Source organism: Mesoplodon mirus (assembly GCF_964341445.2).
Source record: "Mesoplodon mirus genome assembly, chromosome: 2".
In the NCBI taxonomy this organism is placed as follows: domain Eukaryota; kingdom Metazoa; phylum Chordata; class Mammalia; order Artiodactyla; family Ziphiidae; genus Mesoplodon; species Mesoplodon mirus.
Window position 1 is genome coordinate 216,901,764 of NC_138977.1, and position 23,346 is coordinate 216,925,109.

At 40.3% G+C, this 23,346-nt stretch overlaps 2 protein-coding genes across 9 annotated transcripts in view; one reads left to right on the plus strand and one right to left on the minus strand.

Moving 5' to 3' along the window:
• The window catches only part of ENO4 (enolase 4), a gene marked incomplete at its 3' end in the record, with an annotated part of 29,156 nt that extends 11,902 nt beyond the window's left edge, over positions 1–17,254 (plus strand). Inside the window, exons 8-14 of one of the 3 annotated variants that reach the window (XM_082641669.1) lie at positions 1,546–1,602; positions 4,029–4,196; positions 11,489–11,614; positions 12,961–13,156; positions 14,664–14,731; positions 15,245–15,362; positions 17,124–17,254. In XM_082641669.1, coding sequence (XP_082497795.1) covers positions 1,546–1,602; positions 4,029–4,196; positions 11,489–11,614; positions 12,961–13,156; positions 14,664–14,731; positions 15,245–15,362; positions 17,124–17,254 — 864 coding nt within the window. The remainder of the gene's footprint in view (positions 1–1,545; positions 1,603–4,028; positions 4,197–11,488; positions 11,615–12,960; positions 13,157–14,663; positions 14,732–15,244; positions 15,363–17,123) is intronic. The other 2 variants (XM_082641670.1, XM_082641671.1) reach the window with 2 other exon arrangements.
• Positions 17,255–17,416: 162 nt separating this feature from the next.
• The window catches only part of SHTN1 (shootin 1), a 106,398-nt gene continuing 100,468 nt past the window's right edge, over positions 17,417–23,346 (minus strand). For 3 of the 6 annotated variants that reach the window (XM_082641596.1, XM_082641595.1, XM_082641599.1), the window contains one exon: positions 19,721–21,663. In XM_082641596.1, coding sequence (XP_082497722.1) covers positions 21,441–21,663 — 223 coding nt within the window. In that variant the 3' untranslated portion in view covers positions 19,721–21,440. Of the gene's footprint in view, positions 17,527–19,720; positions 21,664–23,346 lie in introns of those variants that run through there. The other 3 variants (XM_082641600.1, XM_082641598.1, XM_082641601.1) reach the window with 3 other exon arrangements.

Genomic DNA, 23,346 nt, shown 5'->3' on the forward strand with positions numbered 1-23,346 from the left:
TTAAAATCATATAAAATTCTGCACAAATCACTCTACAGGTTGCTTTACTTCTTTGCCCTTTTTATTTGTGTTCATCTTTTACTGATACCTAGGAATTCTTTCTACAGTAAAGGCTTCAATCCTTTCTGCATGTTTTACATATTTTCCTCATCATGTTGCCTACCTTTTAACTGTATTTTATGCAGTCATAGGAATTTTTTTCTTTTCAAGTTTTGACACAGTAAAATGTATCAATATGTTCTATTAAGGCAGTGGTTCTTAATGGGGAGTGATCTTGCCCAAGGGACGATGCCCAGAGACGTTCTGGGTTGTCCCAGCTTGGAGGGTGGGACTTTCCTGGCATCTAGAAAGCTGAGATCAGGGATGCTGCTACACATTCCTACAATGTATGAGGCAGCCCTCCATAGCAAAGGATTATCCAGACAAAGTATCAAGAGTGCCAAGGCTGAAAAGCTCTGCTTTAAGGCTTTTTGCTCTTTGCTCAGCTCTGGGCCCAGAGGGTTCAGCAGTCCCACATACCCCTGAGGTATCAGCTTCTTCTGAGTCCCCTTGCCTGACTCTTCTACAAGAGCAAAGGATGTCCCCTTGCTCTGCACTCGACATCACACCCCCTTCCTCCCTAGGTGTTACCTGCATCGCACGTGTCTGCCTCCCTAGACCATGGCTCCCAAGGCAGTGCCTGTGCGTCTCGTTCACCACTGTATCTCTCCTGCCTGGCACATCAATTTGCTTCCTATGTTATTTTTACCAGGGATAGAAACTTCAGCTGACTCCATAGTGAAAAGAAGCAGGATAACTTCTGTATTTGCATATACTGGAGTGTGTGTGTGAACCATGTTGATTCTTGACAAACATGCTCCAGCTTATACAGCCAATGAATGCTGGGCATTAAAGTGCATCCTTTAACAGGTTAAATCCTTGTTACAGCATGCCATCAATACCCCAGACTGTGGAAGCTTCTATTTGGTAATTATCTTTGCTTTTAATGTCAGATGACATCACACACACCAGATTCACCAGATTTAATGACCATGGGCTGCTTCCAAAAGTCAAACCCATCCTGCCAGAGAAGGTGTTTGTACTGTGAGAATATTTAAAACAATATGTTGGGCCTTTAAAAGCAAATGCCACAGTGTGGTTATTCCTTAACGACAAGGAGGGGACTTAACATCCTCCTGTAAAAAAAGAGTTCCTGCACACAGCAGGAGTCAGGACATGATGAGTGGATAATTACTTATATAAGTAGAAATGCATGAACATGTATATCCATACCTCATACATGTGATTGGAGGCAGAATGTAAGGATGAACTAAAGGGAACATGTGCCTGATTTTGAGAAACAGTATGAGGTTTATGAAATTAAAGAGTGGCTGGCATCATCCCTCTGTGTGTGTGTGTGTGTGTGTGTGTGTGTGTGTGTGTGACTTGCATTGTGACTGGCTCAACCCCAGAGCAGTGGGCAGGCCAGAGGACCTGAAGCTCTGCTTGCTGCCACAGATGTGTCAGAAAATCCCGAGTGATATGTCTTTATCTTCTGTCTCACAGTCCCCTCCTCCAAAACCGGAGACAAAAAAAGCTCATAATGGAGGCAACAGAGGTCAAGTAAGTAAATGTATTTGTTTACTGTGCTTCTGTATGACAGTTCATTTCTATATTCCTTGCCCCTTTCCCTCTCCCAGTCATTTTGCTCCAGGACTGGCCTAACACAAATGGAAATCACACGGTGATACTGCTTCAAAGGGACTAAACCAGGCAACCCCCCCGAGCTGGAATATCATTCTGCCCCCACCTCTCTGGCAACAGGCTGCCAGGCCATCACTGCTTGCAGTTGTCTGGCCAAGTGAAATCTCAGAGGGCTTGGAGAGGCTCTTATGACTAATAGGATTACATGGGAAACTCTCTAGGTTAAGTGCTGGGGAAGATGAATCTCTCTGAATACTAGCTCAAAGGCATATAGGATGTTTTGGCTTTTAATTTTAATACTACCAAAGAAAGAAAGAAAAGGCACAAAAAGATAGCAATTCCTTCATCTGGTCCCCCCAAAGCACTGAGGCACCATTTCAGGTGAACCATTGCCAGAGCTCAGATTTTGCCAGGAGGGTCAGGCAAACAAGCCTGGTGAAAATGGGCTGCAGAGCCTCAGGAGACCAGCTGGACTTGATCAGTCCATCACTTTGGTGACTGTGGGCGCTCTGATAGATGCACCTATTATATGCCTGACTTTCAGCAATATAGTTAGAACAACCAACAAGAACCCCGAAGATAATGCAAATGGATGAGGGTTGCTCACATGTGTGACATTTGCTCTGATAACTCTGCAACCACTACCTGGATGTCAGGGACTTCAGGGTCCATTGAAGTCATCAGCAAGAAGGACTAGTAAAGGAAGGAGAGGACTTGGTGGAGCTAAAAAATTAAGTTCCCCCTTAAACTTGGGAGAGAGAAGAGAAATGTGTGAACAGATACAGCAGTAAGTAAAATCCTTGACAGGTGTGTACACTAGAATTGGACCTTGCAAGAGAGGCGGGGGCTGGTGAACAAGTAGCACATCTCAGCTCTGTTCCCTTCATTCCAGCAGGTTGTCTGATGTATTCTGAGAAAGTTAGACCAAGATCAGCCCTTCCTGAGATCAGCTTCACTACTTCCCCTTCCCGCCACCATTAGAAACAGGACAGATGATAGATTCTAGAGAGGCAGCCATACCAGAATTAGAGGCATGGACTCTAGCTCAACTACCTGGATTAAAATCTGTTCCAGGGCCTCCCTGGTGGCGCAGTGGTTGAGAGTCCGCCTGCCGATGCAGGGGATGCGGGTTCGTGCCCCGGTCTGGGAGGATCCCATGTGCCGCGGAGCGGCTGGGCCCGTGAGCCATGGCCGCTGAGCCTGCGCGTCCGGAGCCTGTGCTCCGCAACGGGAGAGGCCACAGCAGTGAGAGGCCCGCGTACGAAAAAAAAAAAAAAAAAAAAAAATCTGTTCCAAGTTACTCAACTCTCTCTTAAATAGGGATAATAATGGTACCTGCTTCATGGGATTGATGTAAGGAGTAAATGTATTTACTTTATGTAAAGTGTTTAGAATGGTACCTGGCATTTAGTAAGCACCAAATAAGTGATGCTTTCATAGTTTTGAAGACGCCGTAATGAAACTCCTTAACTGACACACAAAAGTTTCCCCAACTATTCCTTTGCCAAATAAAAGGTTCCTCTCACTGACATTGTTGGATGGTTCTTATAATTAACTAGTACTATCATCAGTAAAAATGGGATATTTATACCTACTTTCATGCTTGCTTTTGAGACTGGCACACACACACACACACACACACACACACACACACACACACACACACACACACACCCTTAGTGAAACTGCTTCAACTTACGTTAAAATTGCATAGTGACAATTTATGATGAAGGCACGTCAAGGCTGACCTTGCAGTCGAAGCATATGGCTGCTTTCCCCTGACGTCATTTGGGTCCTCCAATCTTCCTCCACTGCAATGCATCCTCAGTGCTGCATCCTTTTAGCTGAAGTCTTCAATCCCTTTTAAAATAAAACCTTTCCTGAAGGAGAGTTAAAATTTTAAGTTTTAACAGTTATAGTCTTCTAAAGGAAAATGGAACATAGGAAAGAGCAGGTTTGCAGGAAGAAGGCAGTTAGGGACAGGCAGGACAGACATTTACAGGGACAGCTTGTAGAGTCACCAACCTGGTGGTTATGGCTCAGGTGAGCCCGTGTACAATGATAGAGCCAATAAAGAGATAATAACATGGGCAACTAAAGAGAGCAAAGTGTGTTCCTAGGTCAAACTTGAAAACCGTGGGAGTAAGAAAATTATTCCCAGATCCTGCAGGACAACCATCTGGCCGAAAATATGCAGAGATGAGTGGGAACTAGGGGCAGGATTAATCGAGAATCAGTAGACCTCGTATTTGGAGAGCTGTGTCTGGTTACAAAGTGCCAACCACTGGAAGCCCCAAGAACCTTAATGTGCTATATTTACGTGCATGATTTTCTTGATCCTGAAGCAGCAGATCACTGGCAAGATGTCCCATCTTGGCTGTTTAACCATTAATTATGACACCATAGAGCAGCCACTGCTCCTAATACAAGGAATCTGTGCGAAACTGGGGCTAGAAATGGGAATGAATCTCCATCTGGCCATCAACTGTGCTGCACATGAACTTATGGACTATGTAAGTTTCCACTCCAGAACATTTACTTTGTGTTGCGTTTTTATTGTTTTTAAATTAGAACTCAAAAGAAGAGCCTATTTGTACATATTTCCAAAGAAATCCTATTTTTTAAGTTAGTATCATGGGAGGGGTCCAAATATACTGGAGTTGAGAAAGGCAAGTTACCTAATGACCAGACAATAACATAACCATATAACTTTAAAAATTAACAGAAATGTCACAATAATTATATATAGAAATTCTATAATAAAAATGACTAAAATGAATTGCTTACATTGAAATCATGAGAACTACTGAAAAATAATTTAACAAACTGTTATGTTCTGCAGAGTACATTCATTTGGTTGGTGAATGCAGAATTGGTCAAGCATAAAAACTGGGTCAGTTGTACCTATGACTTCATAAGCCCTTCTAGACATGTGGTTCTTTGAGTTTCTGCTGGTGATTCACTTTTTTTTTTTGAATTTTATTTTATTTATTTTTTGATACAGCAGGTTCTTGTCAGTTACCTATTTTGTTCATATTAGTGTATACATGTCAATCCCCATCTCCTAATTCATCACACCACCACCACCCCGCCACTTTCCCCCCTTGGTGTCCATACATTTGTTCTCTACATCTGTGTCTCTATTTCCGCCTTGCAAACTGGTTCATCTGTACCATTTTTCTAGGTTCCACATATATGTGTTATTGTATGATATTTGTTTTTCTCTTTCTGACTTACTTCACTCTGTATGACAGTCTCTAGGTCCATCCACATCTCTACAAATGACCCAATTTCGTTGCTTTTTATGGCTGAGTAATATTCCACATCTTCTTTATCCATTCATCTGTCGATGGGCATTTAGGTTGCTTCCATGACCTGGCTATTGTAAATAGTGCTGAAATGAACATTGGGGTGCATGTATCTTTTTGAATTATGGTTTTCTCTGGGTATATGCCCAGTAGTGGGATTGCTGGGTCATATGGTAATTCTATTTTTAGTTTCTTAAGGAACCTCCATACTGTTCTCCACAGTGGCTGTACCAATTTACATTCCCACCAACAGTGCAAGAGGGTTCCCTTTTCTCCACACCCTCTCCAGCATTTGTTGTTTGTAGATTTTCTGATGATGCCCATTCTAACTGGTGTGAGGTGATACCTAATTGTAGTTTTGATTTGCATTTCTCTAATGATTAGTGGTGTTGAGCAGCTTTTCATGTGCTTCTTGGCCATCTGTATGTCTTCTTTGGAGAAATGTCTATTTAGGTCTTCTGCTCATTTTTGGATTGGGTTGTTTGTTTTATTTAATATTGAGCTGCATGAGGTGTTTATATATTTTGGAGATTAATCCTTTGTCTGTTGATTTGTTTGCAAATATTTTCTCCCATTCTTAGGGTTGTCTTTTTGTCATGTTTGTAGCTTCCTTTGCTTTGCAAAATTTTTAAGTGTCATTAGGTCCCATTTGTTTATTTTTGTTTTTATTTCCATTACTCTAGGAGGGGGATCAAAGAAGATCTTGCTGTGATTTATGCCAAAGAGTGTTCTTCCTATGTTTTCCTCTGAGAGTTTTATAGTGTCCAGCCTTACATTTAGGTCTCTAATCCATTTTGAGTTTATTTTTGTGTATGGTGTTAGGGAGTGTTCTAATTTCATTCTTTTACATGTAGCTGTCCAGTTTCCCCAGCACCACTTATTGAAGAGACTGTCTTTTCTCAATTGTATATCCTTTCCTCCTTTGTCATAGATTAGTTGACCATAGGTGCGTGGGTTTATCTCTGGGCTTTCTATCCTGTTCCATTGATCTCTATTTCTATTTTTGTGCCAGTACCATGCTGTCTTGATTACTGTAGCTTTGTAATATAGTCTGAAGTCAGGGAGTCTGATTCCTCCAGCTCTGTTTTTTTTCCCTCAAGACTGCTTTGGCTATTCAGGGTCTTTTGTGTCTCCATACAGATTTTAAGATTTTTTTTGTTCTAGTTCTATAAAAAATGACATTGTTAATTTGATAGGGATCGCACTGAATCTGTAGATTGCTTTGGGTAGTATAGTCATTTTCACAATATTGATTCTTCTAATCCAAGAACATGGTATATCTCTCCTTCTGTTTGTTTGTATCATCTTTAATTTCTTTCATCAGTGTCTTACAGTTTTCTGCATACAGGTCTTTTGTTTCCCTAGGAAGGTTTATTCCTAGGTATTTTATTCTTTTTGTTGCAATGGAAAATGGGAGTGTTTCCTTAATTTCTCTTTCAGATTTTTCATCAGTGTATAAGAATGTAACAGATTTCTGTGCATTAATTTTGTATCCTGCAACTTTACCAAATTCATTGATTAGCTCTAGTAGTTTTCAGGTGGCCTCTTTAGGATTCTCTATGTATAGTATCATGTCATCTGCAAACAGTGACAGTTTTACTTCTTCTTTTCCAATTTGTATTCCTTTTATTTCTTTTTCTTCTCTGATTACCGTGGCTAGGACTTCCAAAGCTATGTTGAATAACAGTGGCGAGAGTGGACATCCTTGTCTTGTTCCTGATCTTCGAGGAAATGCTTTCAGTTTTTCACCATTGAGAATGATGTTTGCTGTGGGTTTGTCATACATGGCCTTTATTATGTTGAGGTAGGTTCCCTCTATGCCCACTTTCTAGAGTTTTTATCATAAATGGGTGTTGAATTTTGTCAAAAGCTTTTGTGCATCTATTGAGATGATCATATGGTTCTTATTCTTCAATTTGTTAATCTGGTGTATCACACTGATTGATTTGCATATATTGAAGAATCCTTGCATCCCTGGGATAAATCCCACTTGATCATGGTGTATGATCCTTTTAATGTGTTGTTGGATTCTGTTTGCTAGTATTTTGTTGAGGATTTTTGCATCTATATTCATCAGTGATATTGATCTGTCATTTTCTTTTTTTGTAGTATCTTTGTCTAGTTTTGGTATCAGGGTGATGGTGGCCTCATAGAATGAGTTTGGGAGTGTTCCTTCCTCTGCAAGTTCTTGGAAGAGTTCGAGAAGGATGGGTGTTAGTTCTTCTCTAAATGTTTGATAGAATTCACCTGTGAAGCCATCTGGTCCTGGACTTTTGTTTGTTGGAAGATTTTTAATCAGTTTCAATTTCATTACTTGTGATTGGTCTGTTCATATTTTCTATGTCTTCCTGGTTCAGTCTTGGAATGTTATACCTTTCTAAGAATTCATCCATTTCTTCCAGGTTGTCCATTTTATTGGCATAGAGTTGCTTGTAGTAGTCTTTAGGATGCTTTGTATTTCCGCAGTGTCTGTTGTAACTTCTTTTTCACTTCTAACTTTATTGATTTGAGTCCTCTCCCTCTTTTTTGCGGTACGTGGGCCTCTCACTGTTGTGGCCTCTCTCGTTGTGGAGCACAGGCTCCGGACGCGCAGGCTCAGCAGACATGGCTCATGGGCCCAGCCGCTCCGCGACATGTGGGATCTTTCCAGACCGGGGCACAAACCCGTGTCCCCTGCATCGGCAGGCAGATGCTCAACCACTGCGCCACCAGGGAATCCTCCCTCTTTTTTCTTGATGAGTCTTGGCTAATGATTTATCAATTTGTTTATCTTCTTAAAGAACCAGGTTTTAGTTTTATTGATCTTTGCCATTGTTTTCTTTGTTTCTATTTCATTTATTTCTGCTCTGATCTTGATGATTTCTTTCCTTCTGCTAACTTTGGGTTTTGTTTGTTCTTCTTTCTCTAGTTCTTTTAGGTGTAAGGTTAGATGGTTTATTTTAGATTTTTCTTTTTTCTTGAGGTAGGCTTGTATTGCTATAAACTTCCCTCTTAGAACTGCTTTTGCTGCATCCCATAGGTTTTGGATCATTGTGTTTTCGTTGTCATTTGTCTCTAGGTATTTTTTGATTTCCTCTTTGATTTCTTCAGTGACCTCTTGGTTATTTAGTAACATACTGTTTAGCCTCTATGTGTTTGTGTTTTTTACATTTTTTTCCCTGTAACTGATTTCTAATCTCATAGCATTGTGGTCAGAAAAGATGCTTGCTATGATTTTAGTTTTCTTAAATTTACTGAGGCTTGATTTGTGACCCAAGATGTGATCTATCCTGGAGAATGTTCTGTGTGCACTTGAGAAGAAAGTGTTATCTGCTTTTTTTGGATGGAATGTCCTAAAAATATCAATGAAATCTATCTGGTCTATTGTGCCATTTAAAGCTTGTGTCTCCTTATTAATTTTCTGTTTGGATGATCTGTCCATTGGTGTAAGTGACGTGTTAAAGTCCTCCACAATTATTGTGTTTCTGTCAATTTCCTCTTTTATAGCTGTTAGCAGTTGCCTTATGTATTGTGGTGCTCCTATGCTGGGTGCATATATATTTATAATTGTTATATCTTCTTCTTGGATTGATCCCTTGATCATTATGTAGTGTCCTTCCTTGTCTCTTGTAACATTCTTTATTTTAAAGTCTATTTTATCTGATATGAGTATTGCTACTCCAGCTTTCTTTTGGTTTCCATTTGCATGGAATATCTTTTTCCATCCCCTCACTTTCAGTCTGTATGTGTCCCTAGGTCTGAAGTGGGTCTCTTGTAGACAGCATATATATGGGTCTTGTTTTTTTTTTTTTTGTGGTACGCGGGCCTCTCAGTGTTGCGGCTTCTCCCATTGTGGAGCACAGGCTCTGGACACACAGGCTCAGCGGCCATGGCTCACGGGCCCAGCTGCTCCGCGGCATGTGGGATGCCCCTGGACCGGGGCATGAACCCGCGTCCCCCACATCGGCAGGCAGACCCTCAACCACGGCGCCAACAGGGAAGCCCTGGGTCTTGTTTTTGTATGCATTCAGTGAGCCTGTGTCTTTTGGTTGGAGCATTTAATCCATTCATGTTTAAGGTAATTATCAATATGTATGTTCCTATTACCATTTTCTTAATTGTAATGGGTTTGTTTTTGTAGGTCCTTTTCTTCTCTTGTGTTTCCCACTTAGAGAAGTTCCTTTAGCATTTAGTGTAGAGCTGGTTTGGTGGTGCTGAAGTCTCTTAGCTTTTGCTTGTCTGTAAAGCTTTTGATGTCTCCATTGAATCTGAATGAGATCCTTGCTGGGTAATCTTGGTTGTAGGTTCTTCCCTTTCATCACTTTAAACATGTCATGCCAGTCCCTTCTGGCTTGTAGAGTTTCTGCTGAGAAGTTAGCTGTTAACCTGATGGGAGTTCCTTTGTATGTTATTTGTCATTTTTCTCTTGTTGCTTTCAATAATTTTTCTTTGTCTTTAATTTTTGCCAGTTTGATTACTCTGTGTCTCGTCATGTTTCTCCTTGGGTTTATCCTGCTTGGGACTCTCTGTGCTTCCTGGACTTGGGTGGCTATTTCCTTTCCCATGTTAGGGAAGTTTTCGACTATAATCTCTTCAAATATTTTCTCGGGTCCTTTCTCTCTCTTCTCCTTCTGGGTCCCCTATAATGTGAATGTTGTTGCATTTAATGTTGTTCCAGAGGTCTCTTAGGGTGTCTTCATTTCTTTTCATTCTTTTTTCTTTATTCTGTTCTGAAGCAGTGAATTCCACCGTTCTGTCTTCCAGGTCACTTATCCATTCTTCTGTCTCAGTTATTCTGCTATTGACTCCTTCTAGTGTAGTTTTCATTTCAGTTATTGTAGTGTTCATCTCTGTTTGTCCTTTAATTCTTCTAGGTCTTTGTTAAACATTTCTTGAACCCTCTCGATCTTTGCCTCCATTCTTTTTCCGAGGTCCAGGATCAACTTCACTATCATTTTTCTGAATTCTTTTTCTGGAAGGTTGCCCATCTCCACTTCATTTTGTTGTTTTTTCTGGGGTTTTATCTTGTTCCTTCATCTGGTACATAGCCCTCTGCCTTTTCATCTTGTCTATCTTTCTGTGAATGTGGTTTTTGTTTCACAGGCTGCAGGATTGTAGTTCTTCTTGCATCTGCTGTCTGCCCTCTCTCATTTTTTAAATATAAAAGTATTTCCAAGTTATTGAAGTTTTTGGAGAATAATTAATAATAGTAATTAATGTCAAATTCAGGGCACATGACCAAATACGATTCCACTTTAATTTGTGATTCTTTTAACTTCAAAGGAAATCTTGAATAGTATATAAGAAACCTAAGTTTCAGCTGACTTCTAAAAGTTTTTACTTTCCTAAAGAAACTAAGCACATAAAGGAATATTTAATGTAATTCCATATTCTTCACATAATGATTGGTTCCTAGGCATACCAATAAGAAAAATAATTGCATGTTTTCATCAGCAACATATACCAAGAACTATGAAAACACTGACTGCTAGTGTTAACTAGAATGGGTATTTATTGCTTATATTCAGTAAGATGCTTTAGCTTGATATCAGATAATTCTTACAGTGTTAGTTCAAAATCATTATCATTTCCCCTCTGACAAGAGAGGATTGCATACGTTTTGCAGTATAGAAACTGAGAGTTCTTGCTGCTATATTTTACGTGAAAAGAAGTATAGAATCTTTTCAATGATGGACTTATTAGGAACCTGCTTAATTCCAATGGAATCCATTCTATTAGCAGCAACAGGAAGGCATTAATAAACCAAGGAGCCATTCTGGTTCATTCCACCTCCCTCCCAGTACCTAAATATCCCAGGTGCCATCCCTGGACACAGACTTGGACTGGACATAAGGGTGCTGTGTTTGCAGAGACTACAGTAGATCCTCCAGCTTCGTTTACTCCTATGCTTAATGACTTGGAGGTGTTCTAGACTTCAAATGAATGGGTTGCACTAGAACTCCACTTTCAAAACAATATTGTTACTACTAGAACTTGCATGCTTGCCTTCACGTAAGTCTCTTTACATTTCATATTGGTTGTTAGTATCTCAAAAGCTCAGCCCCGCTTTCAAATTTTAGAATATTCACAGTAAACCAGCTATTCATTCACTGTGAGCTGAACGATGGTAGTTCTAGTGAGTAGGCAGGTCTGTATTGCTATTCTGTTTATGAATTTATGTTATTGCCCATCTATCTAAGCAGTATCTGGCATCATGTTATAAAACTTAAGAAATTACTCCCCTCCTACTCTTTACTCGTTTTTTTGTGCAGAAGGCTTCATCTGAAGTCAGTGGGAAAAGATCTATGGGGCATCCAGAGGAATGCTGACTTGATTTTCCCAGGTTGACATTTAACAGATATTTAAAGTAAAATGCATAGATTTCTCAGGTGAATGTGGCCTGGAAATAATCTGCTTGCAGTCTTTTATATGAAATGAATGAAAATGAATTTGAATCACATCTTTAATGTTTGAAGAATTCATCACTTATCCTTTAATATCTTCCTTATACTTATCAGAGTAAAGGAAAGTATGAAGTGATGATGGGAACCTACAAAAGTGCAGCTGAGATGGTTGACCTGTATGTGGAGCTGATCAACAAGTTCCCTTCAATTATTGCCTTAATTGATCCTTTCAGGAAGGAGGTAACAGGATTCAACTTGAATTTTATAATAAAACAGAATAAAATATTTCTTTTGGATCTGTAGACTTGAAATGTGTTGTAATTTGGGCTGGGGCTGAGTTGCTTTATTTTGGCATTTATGAGAAAAGGCACTTACTAAGCAAATGAATAGCAGAAACACATAGAAGTGTGCCTGTCTACGGAATGAAACAAGTATCCCCCAGCACTTCAGGAATACCTGTGTATTTACAAGCAGCCTGACTGATGGCAGGTGAGCCCAATGTGCTAGCAGGTGCTTCAGTAGGTTAATCAATATCATTTCCAAGTGCTCGTGGAAACAGGACTTCAACTAGGCCAAATGTTTTTTAAACCTAAATCCAGTTACTATGCATGCATAGAAGTTACAAAGCCGTATTTTTAAAAGGTGTGAGATATTGAGGTTTCTGATTTATTCACACTAATGCATCTAATGCATTTATTCACACTAATGTTTATGTGCCGTAGAACTCTCTCTTCCTAACCCACTTAAACTTCAGAACTTACACTCTTGATTTTATGAATTTGAGAACCATTAGATATAGTGAGCAGGCACCCTCTTTGAGACAACTCACCTATTTAAGTTTGAGGGACAAAGAAAGTGCTGGATCTTACTGGAGCCCCAGGCTCTCTCAGTCCCACCTTTCCTTTCACAGCCTGTGCTACACCCCAGCACTTGTGGAAGATGCTGAACCTAGTTCTTTATTCTTGCCAGACCTATCTTCTGCTTCTTGTCCCGAGGCTCTGGCCACAGCTCTTTTTAATGCGATAGATGGACCTGCATGGTCTGTTCTATTGGGACAGGTTGAAATCTGGTACAATGGCTGGGAAGACTGTATATTACTATTTAAATAATGAGCATTTCATTTCATTTGGTGGTCTCACCAATAAAAAATAAGGGTGTTGGGAATGAGGGTCTACATCCCTGCAGGCTCATTTCCTTCAGTTGCCTTTTTACCAGAAATAACACTAAAATCTCCTAACCAGCCAGTCTTCAGCAGCACCATGGATAACACAGTGGGTAGGAAGAGCCTGTGCTTGAAGGACATCAGAATTAATGTGGAGAATAGCATTTAATGTGTATTAACATTTTATTCACTAGATCTTCAAGCTCAAATTTAATCACTCTTAAGTTTCTGTTCCATGAAGCTTGTTAATTTGTGTGGCTGTGGTATGGGCAACATGAAGCCACAGATGCAAACAAACCAAGCCCCCCACCCCTGTTTTGTGTGTCTCAGAAAGGTGTATAACTGATTATGTGCTGTATGATTCCTGTCGTTTTGTGATGATGTCCCATACATTGTAATGATCAATTCTTAAACATTTACCCAGGACTCTGAACAGTGGGACAGCACCTACAATGCTCTTGGTTCCAAGTGTTACATAATTGCAGGCACCGCATCCAAAAGCATCTCTAAACTTCTAGAGGATGGGAACATCGGCAGCCTCAGATGCAGCGGGCTGATCGTAAAACACACAAATCAAACTACGATGTCTGACTTGGTGGAAATGACCAATCTTATTGACAGTGAGTAAAAGTATAGCTCTGAAAGACTCATAATGAACTTAAATATGCAGTATATCAGTTAATAAGAAGCATGAAATAAATCTTGGAAGAAAAAAACACCCCATTTGTGAGTGCTTCGGTACTGGAAAACAAAACGCAGCTTACTACTGATTCACTCCATAATGTTCCAATTACAGCCCTGCCCGGGGCCCCTCCCCTTCAGGGAGGGCTACCGCAAACAGGTGGCTGAGACCACAGCCCTCTCAGCTTCACACGACACCACAGTGATTTTTTTTCAATCACTAGCCCACAATGGCTTTTTTTCAACTCCTCAAAAGTTTCAAACTTTTTATAGCCTTGAGGTCTTTGAACATGCCGTCCCTTCGGCCTAGAATGCTTTGCCCTGTACCATTTAGTTGGCTAACTATTCCTTCAGGTCTTTTTGCCTTAAATGGAACCTCTTCAGATCTATATGCCTTCCCTGACTTCCCCCACCCCTCACTGGCTGCTCTGAACCGTCCTTATCCTATATTTTCAATTGTAATACTGTTCGCAATTACTTGTAGGCTATTTAATGTCTGGTATCCTCCACTAGACTGTAAATTCCCAGGAGTTCATGGGAGTTTTGTTCACTTATGCACAGGGCCTGAAACATGCATATCGTGAGTGGGTCTCAGGAACTAGGCAGCAGGCTGGTCTCAGACCTGGAGCAGGACTCAGAGCGAGCCTGGCAGCCAGGGGCCTGGGCTGGTGCCAGAGGATGGAATGAAGTGCTTGTAGTCCTTTAGCCTGCAGGGTGCCCTGGTCTACGGCCCAGGCAGGGTGGCGAGCAGGTGGTGGATGGAATGCCCCAAGGTCTGGTCTTTCCTCCTGGGCCTACCTCTCAGCAGCCATTCTGTCATCCACTCCAGATAGCTGCTGTAACTCCTGCCTGTAAGGCACAACTCTGTCACCATAGGAAGAACTTCCGCTTGCAGTCTTGTAGACTGCAAATTTTAAGGGGTTTTGAGATCTTCAAGTGACTGATTAAATACTATCAACACTGCTTTCCTAATAAGTCAATATTCAGAATGACAGATTCCTTTGAATAAAATTTTACATGAATTGTGAAATCCATTATTTAGGCATATGATGCCCTTGCACTTACTGTATATTTTGACTCAAAGATGCACATTGAACATAATTGACCTTGAATTGTGTCTTACAGCTTAGAAATGTGTCAGTCTAATTTGAGCATTTTTCCTCTACACCGGTAATAATGGTGCCTCTTACAATTTATGGTATGTTAAATTTGATGATACATGGCATTCATTTAGCATTTATCATCTAAACTACTGCAAAGGGGTAAACAAATAAAATCAGGGTAATAAAAATGCACACGTTTGGGTTAGAATTCTCAGGTGGTCATATAATTGACTCTTCACAGTTTTAAATTTCTGGCAAATTTTAAATTTTGATCCCAGAGGCTCATATATTTGATGATTGTTTCCATACCATCTAAAACTGAAAAGAATTCCTCTGCTTATAGGTAAGAAGCACATCGCTGTCTTTGGAAGTGCAGAAGGAGAGTCGTCTGATGATAGCCTTGTCGATTTGGTAAGTGCTGAAAGCTGGACAATTGCAGAATTGCCAAAACACTGCTTTTATCCCGAATTGGTATTTCAGAGAAAGGCGGTCTTCGGCAGAGAAAGTCATGTAACCTTTTATGAAACAGACTTGCTTCCTCCCAGACAGCTGATCTTTGAACTTTTAAAGAGGAAGAAAAATTGAAGTCCTGGTAAAATGATGAGCACACTTAAATGACTGGGGTGTGCACTTGCAATCTTACCTCCTAAAATGAAGTAAGAAAGGCCAGAATGTTCTTAGATAAAAATCAGCATGCTTACATGACTAGCAGAGCATCTGATGTACAGTCACACTATCTCTTTACCTTTGACACTTTCAGCTTATAAGCAGGCCACTTTACTCATGTAACAAAATGAGAAATTAACTTAATGAGAGTAAAAACAAAACAGCACACAGGGACAATGTCCTTTCTCCCTAAAGAACTGTTTGTAGTTTAGCAAAATATGACTTCATTTAAAATAAGCTGTTCCCTCCCCTCTTTAGGCCGTTGGACTTGGTGTCCGGTTTATCAAGTTGGGAGGTCTTTCTCGTGGCGAACGGGTGACTAAGTACAATCGCCTCTTTACTATAGAGGAAGAACTTGTCCAGAATGGAACACTGGGTATGTGCTGCTTTCTTGCTTAGTTTCACTTAGCCATGAATAAGAGAACAAAGATTGGGAGATGGGGGAATAGAAGTCTCTCGGCAGGAGGGCAGGGAAATCCAAAGACTATAACTAAGTGCTGACAAAACTAGGATGGCATTTGCCACGTGTATTGTTTTCTTAATGGATTATCTATTTACCTGAATGTTTAAAACTCTAGCCCTAATCTTGATGAATAGGCTGTGTGATGCTTTTCAATAGACTTAATTGATTGGAATTTCCAAGCCTACCTTTTGTTATGGTCCAAATTACACTTAAGGTTTTTCTGCACAGCCCAGGAAAGTTAAAGGTGGATGTTTTCCTGGTGGTTCTTGGCAACAACTCGTTTTACTCAAGTAGATAGCATGTTAATTTAATGTACCTTGGAAAGGCTATGGTCTCAAGAGAGATGAACCAATCATTTACGACATCAAACTTTGTAAATCTGCATGGGTAGAAGCACCTTATGTACTGGCTAACTGGAGAGCAACACCCCAAATATACATTTTTACTCTATCTATCACTGACTGTGATAGCCAAAACAAAGCATGCAGACATTTAAAGAGACCAATGGTTGTCTTTGAAATTCTAAAACTATTTTGTATTTTAAAATAGAATTGATATACTGCAAAAAAAAGTATGTTAATTAAGCAGTGCTGACATACTTGTATACCATAAATGAAACTATTAAATGAGATTATAGAATATATTGTGGAACATACCAATTATTGAATATGAAAGCAAGGAAGTCCTATTTTGTGACTAATAGGCATTTTTTTAAAGCGACCAAGAGAAATAGTAATTATTAATTTGTCACGTTTAACATAGGTAATGACCTTGTTTTCTAGAAAACAAAGATATAATTGGGAGACTATTTCTAAGTCATGCGAGGGCAGTCAAAAGTTACTTTGTATTGTTTAGTGTGTAACAGTCAAAAGTTACTTTGTATTGTTTAGTGTGTAACATGAAGGCTTGTTTTTTCAAATAGGTAAAATTATACTGTTCCTACGTATCAGTCTGATTATTTTTTTGTCATCCTGACTTGTGGAAGCTTTGGGTTCCTTCAGTGACCTAATCACATTTCCAGCCAGACTTCACCACAAGGGAAACAGCTGCTTCAGGGCATCAAAAAGGACTCTAGTGACTGGAGGCCCAGCCCCTCCCTGGTGACAGTGCCAGCCCCTGAGCATTCCGGAATGGATTAACAGATTAATGAGGATTTCGCTGACATTGGCAGTGGCCAATAGATATGAAGGGGACCAAAACACTGGAAAACCAAATTGCTGCACCGAGAGATTGAGTAGGAAATCTTGTCAAAAGCTCAGTCATTAAAACACTGTCCCTGCCCGGAAACACGTGGACCCTGACTGGAATAGTCTTAAGTCCTCAGTGGTTTACCTTGGAATAGTTAGTTGGCAATGGTCTGTCTCACGCAGAGTACCAGCCTTTCCTCTAGTTCATCCTCCTCTTATCCTCTGCTGCTCAGCCTCTGCCCGAAGTCTGCTATAAACCAAATGTTCCAGAATGTTGTCTAAGGGTACACTGCATACTCAACAAGTGTACTGCAGTTAACATATAAACAACGACACGCCCACTTTAAGGTGGTTCTAGAATCCTTCCTAATGGTGATGTGACGCCTCTGGACAGTTCTAAAGATGATCTCCTTTAAATCATGTAACAAAGAACGTCAAAATTGGCACCACTGGATTAGACAGTAAAATTTATTGTTGTTTTTAATAGGTTTCAATGAAGAACACACATTTTCCTACTTGAATGAGGAAGCCGAAAAGGCTGCCATGGCTGGTGAGCTTCCTGAGCCCCTGGAGCCCATCTTCGCCACAGAAGTTGTGGAGGAATCAGCCAAAACATGAGTGTCTTCCAGACGGGCTGCACACACCCCAGCTGACAGCCACACCACTGGTATTATTAGACTGGGAGATCTCAAGTATGTCTTCATTTTGGTTTTGCTCTAAAACGTCACTAACTCGTGTGCTTTTTCTTCTTTTAATTTCACTGTTTGGTGAAATACAGAGATAGTATTTTGCCCGGAATTGTACCTGTGAACCTTGTCTTCTGGCCATCACATTTCTATGGGGATCTTGTTTGTATACGAGCTCTCCTGTCCATTTTGGGGGGTCATGACCTAGTAAAAGAGTACAATATTTTTGCCACCAACTCCACACTCAGTTCAAATACCTCATACTTTACAAGTCAGAACATCTCTGAAAAAAATCTTTCACACTAGGAGCTCTCTCTGCCAGGAAGGTGTACATCTTCTGTTTCACGGATTTTTTAAGAGCCAAACAGCTTCCTCTCACTTTCCTACCCTTAATTCCCTTTTCTCTGATTCCTATCTCTTTCTAAATTTTAGTTGTTCATCTATCATTTATATCTTTGGGGGTCTCCTCAGATCCTTTTTGGAACAAGAATGAGCATAAGTGAGTAAACATCAATGAATGAACATTCTTAAAGCAATTAAATGCCCAATCATTTTTACTACAGCATCTAGTAGGTGATTAAAAATGATGCAACAGGGCTTCCCTGGTGGCGCAGTGGTTGAGAGTCCGCCTGCCGATGCAGGGAACATGGGTTCGTGCCCCGGTCTGGGAAGATCCCACATGCCACGGAGCGGCTAGGCCTGTGAGCCATGGCTGCTGAGCTTGCACATCCGGAGCCTGTGCTCCGCAACGGGAGAGGCCACAACAGTGAGAGGCCCGCGTACCGCAAAAAAATAAATAAATTAAAAAAAATAAAAATAAAATAAAAGCAGTGATTTAAAATAGGCTCAGTGGCAGATTCTCTCAGAGCACAGGGCAGGAGAACTGGTTGGTATCACTCTAAGGTGGGAGAACTGTGTCACAGTTTGTTGTTGCTACTGCCTTTCCCGATGTTTAGCAATAAACAACGGATGAGTGTTCATATAGCCTCTGCACATATATATGCACACACACACATACACAGATGGGAGATCGTATGAGAGTATGCCCTGGAAATGTGACAAAAAGTATAATTAAATGAATGAAACTAGAGACAAAAGGTACAACCAAGTTAATAACTGAATAACTATATTAAATTAAAAGAGGTGATTTATTAGCTCAACCAAGTCAACACTTTAATTTCAGCGCTGAGCACAGCCTACTCACCTTTTCCTTACTTGAGGATTGGGGTCACCAATGGATGTGTAGCATTTCAAGTTTTTGAAAGTGATAAGCACTGTTTCTATTTATATATTTTCTCTCTCTCTACATATATGTTAAAGGATATATAATAGATATAAAACATATAGATATATGGAATCACATGTAAAGAGATGAAAGAAACTCATCATACTCTATATTAAAAAATGGCAGTCGGGGGGGCTTCCCTGGTGGCGCAGTGTGGTTGAGAGTCCGCCTGCCGATGCAGGGGACACGGGTTCGTGCCCCAGTCTGGGAGGATCCCACATGCCGCGGAGCGGCTGAGCCCATGAGCCATGGCCGCTGAGCCTGCGCGTCCAGAGCCTGTGCTCCGCAATGGGAGAGGCCACAACATTGAGAGGCCCGCGTACCGCAAAAAAACAAAACAAAACAAAAAACAAAACAAAAAAAATGGCAGTGGGACTGGGAAATGTTAGTGCTCCCAAGAAACTTCAAACCAAATCCAATCCTTAAGTAAGGGCTGCTTGATGATCTTCCTAAGGTCAGCGATGATAAGAGACGGTTATCCATTCTCTACAACTTATTGCCATATAAGCGGAAGCTGTTCCACGATGAAAGTGATTAAACATGTATAGTGTGCGTTTAAAAAATCATCCGAACTTTGTTTTTAAGATTCTGTGATACAGACTATACACTATACCTAACATACAACCTAAAAATGGTCTGAAAGATTAACAGTAATCTCTACCTGTACTACTCCATTTCTAACAAACATTTACTGGTAACAAAACAGGTAAGGAAGGAGGAATGACTGGCGAATAGCCAGAGCCAAAACACGCACCTGTTTTTACTCAGGCCACTCAAGGCTGGGTGGTCACAGCCCTGTTAATTCCCTCCAATCAGAATTGCCACAGGACTGATCAACTGCTGAAACCAGTGTAGGTGAGGAGTTTATGTGAGACTCTCTCAGATACAAAAGGATGCTAGAATTAATTTTAGCAAATTAATTTTAAATGCTTTGTGACGTTGGTGAAGAAACAAGCAGCTCCGAAAAGGCAAGAACACTTTCAAAATATTGTACCAGGGACTAAATGTTGCCTGGTCCAGCTAACACATTTCACAAATGGTTAACTCCTTACCCTGGAAAGGGTGTGTGATTAAATATGGAATGACAAGTGTACATATTTTTATATTCCTAAATATGTGTAAGACACATGCCAGCAGACTGATAACAGACACAGGAATGCAGAAAGCAGGAAGAAACAAAGAACAGAATTCCTCAAAATAAACCATTTTGTGGATTATTAAAAATTACTGAAGTTATCAAGTCTTACACAATTTTCATATTAAAGAATGTCAAGTTTGGGGAACTAAACCAAAAATGTTAATAACCACAACTGACTTTTAATAGGAAACTGTTGGTGCTTTTTAATAAGTGTGGTGAGGAGAGTTCAAATCACAGCATAACAGAACTTGTTTAAGTGAATTAATGCAGTTTGTAGTTAGTATATCATATAGCAGTATTATTCAATTAGGGGAAATCACAGTCGAAAAACATTACATTTTAATTCCCTATGAGTAAAATGATAAGTAACTGTAAAATCATCACTGGAAAAACATGGAAACAATCAAGCCTAACGAACCTACAGAAGGATAAGTATCTCCCAATTTAGGAAGTACATTTACCTGCCTACTCACCGTTTCAAGCCTATGTTTACATACGTGCAAAAATAAAATACAACCACTGCAATTATTACTATCATTTTCTTCTGCCCGTAGGTGAGAAACACCCGGCAGCTTCATGCTGAGCTATGCTAACAAAACTAAACCGTTCACTTTCTTTAATAGTAAAATTACCATTACTGAATCACTGTCATAAAAAATGCACTCAAGTACATTACCACTTATTTCAAACAAACACCAGTTTTGAAACAATCAATTTTGAAAAGCTGCATAAGTTGTTTTTTTTTAATCCCTGATTAATTTCTATTTATTCACTGTGGTAGACTGAAACATTGTATTTTTAGAGACTACCACCTAATTTCTTTAAAAAGAACAACAAACCTGTGTAATGTAGAACAGCAGTGAAGCAAAACAATTGTATGCCTGTCACCCATCTTCACTGTACATAAGAACTGTGATAAAATATGGTCCTTGTGCCCATGAGTCCATGAGAAAACACAACTAACTCACAGCACAGAGCACACGGTTTACCAAGATAATACTCTATTAAATTCAGGGTTTGGACTTTCACCTCAATTCTGCCTTCTGGCCACTACAGCCTTCCCTCCAAAGTCCTTGGGAGGCTTTGGACACAATCAATAAATAGTATGTGTTTTTCATCCCACAGTTAATAATGTGTGTAATTAACACTGGGTATGGGACTACTAGTTTGACATCAGCTCCTGAATTTTAAGCGTATCTCAGTATATCCTAGAAAGTAATTTGTATGCCACAGTGCCTAACAATTTCCATGCTACTGAAGTTTCTCCATCAAAAAAGGATCAGACCCAAAACAGAAGCTTCTTTGGGGGCTTTTAAAATCACCTTAAGCTAGTCACTTCTGTTTATCCAATTATACACAAGTGCTGCAAACATTCATCATTACATTTGATTAGTGGTATGCACATTACCTAAAAAGATAACATGAACTTTTTGTAAACTTCTAAAAGAAGTCACACTTAATACAGTAACTAGAAAAAAATCTTATCCCTATAAAGATTAAAAAAACTACAAAGAATGTGTACTTTGCTAAATAGCTTACTTATAAGTGAACTTACAAAAGTGACATCAAAAAAGAACCTATACTCTGAATACAGTGACAAGAACAGAGTGTCTATAGCCCTTGCCAATACACCAAAACTAAATCATGTGCTTGTTAAAAAGGACTTCTGAACATATCCGCCTTCTGGTTTATGGATCAGCAGTTGGAGCTGTCTGTATCTCTTATTTTTTCAACACTGTCTTCTTTGTATTCTGGTTTAATTTCACCTTCATCATCCTTGTGTTGAGTTGGATCTTTTTCAGCAACCTGGTCTTTGGTTTGGGGTTCATGTGTGGAAACAGGATCTAAAACTACAACTGGTTCAGCTTGTTTTTCACTGCCAATGTATTGTCTCCTGCGTCCAGTGTTACTGGGAGGCCTAGGGGATGAACAGTTAAACAAAAAAATTAAAAGCAAAGAGAGAAAACATTTATCTTTCAGATTCCTGGATTCAGATGAGCAAAAAGCCCAAAACGTTCTAAGTCTAATCAACATGCAGAAAGTGGTCCTGAGGTGCCAGCCATTACAAAACAAAAAGCTATTAGATTACATATTAGGAGCACAAGGCCAGAAGACGAAAAAGAGCAATTAACTGCATAAATGTTAAAAAGCCAAATGCACCTACCTGCTTAATTGCATGCTCTTCTCACAGAAGCACAAAGCTCACGGATACTCTGTGCACACCTCCCCACTGCCTGCCGCCCCCAGACTCCTGTCCCACCCTCACTTAACTGGAAGGAGCCAGTTAACCCCTCCCTTGTGTGCCCGGGTACATGTGATTGCAGATTCGTTCTGAGACTGCAACAAGGAGGGAAATAAACCACTCCCATCCCTGATGGGCAGCTGCTGCCATTACTGGCAAGAACAACTCTGGTCAGACCTGTGGAGGGATGAGGGAAGGAGCAAAGGCAGATGGGAGAATCCAGAGAAGAAGCTGAAATGCTAAGTTACCGTACACTTTTTCTAAAAAAGGAGAATCATGTTTGAGAAATTTCTTATTGAATTTCAAATGTAGTTTCTTTTTCCACTGAGGTTCCCTCTCTTCTCTTCTAAGAAGCTACTGCTCCTCAAGCTAAATGGGCAACAATTTCCCTGTGGAAACAGAGATGTCCTGAAACACTCTCCTCTCCTCACGTGTCAGGAAATTAGGCTGTGGGCACCTAGTCCTCTCAGAAGTCAGGTCAGAAGCCATCATCTGAAGGTACTGGACTGCTGACCTGATGCCTGGAGGTTGAAGGGTGTGTAGGAGGCAGGGCAGAGGCTATTCAGACTTACCTGGTCTTCTTGGCAAATGCTGGGATACTAACCATGACCCAGCACGCCCCTGTCCCACATCCACCTCTGGATGTCAGGATGTGTACTGGTGAACTGTTGGCCAGGGTCTGCCCATTGCTCTACCGGCCCCTTACCAGGACTTGATTTCTACTATTCCCTGACCCCTAGCTCAGATCTGCTGGTTAGACACTCTCTTACCACCTAATACTTCTTCCTTGTTGGATTTACCACAGGTATGATTAAATACTGGCAACCAGTTGTTTAATGTCTCTCTCTTCAAGTAAAATGTAAACATCCATGAGGTGGACTGTTCAGCTTTGTTCACAGATCTATGCCAGCACTCAGCACAGATCCATTTGTGGAGTAAACAAATGAGCAAATACTAATGAACTACTGTGTGTGAAAGGCTCAGAATGAATGTGCAGAAACCAAGGCTTTGGTGTGAGTAGGTCTGAAGGTCTCTCTTATACAACAAAAGTAACAGAACAAATGATCAACTATTGAGACAAAGTGGCCCGCACGATCCAGCCACAGGTACCAAAACTCAAACCCAGTGACCATAGTTTTATCACCTGGTACTATGAGATCTGTCCAAATGTTTGAAAACCGTTCCACAGGGCTATCCAGTTATACCGTGTGACTTGATCATCATTCATAAGTGACTAGCACATAACTGTCTTCTTTGGAGATGGCAAAAGCAAAGAGATGACCTGAGAGGAAAGCTATACTGTAGTGAGGACAGATTCCTTTATTTTTGCCTGGATTTGGCAACACCCTTGTCATTAGA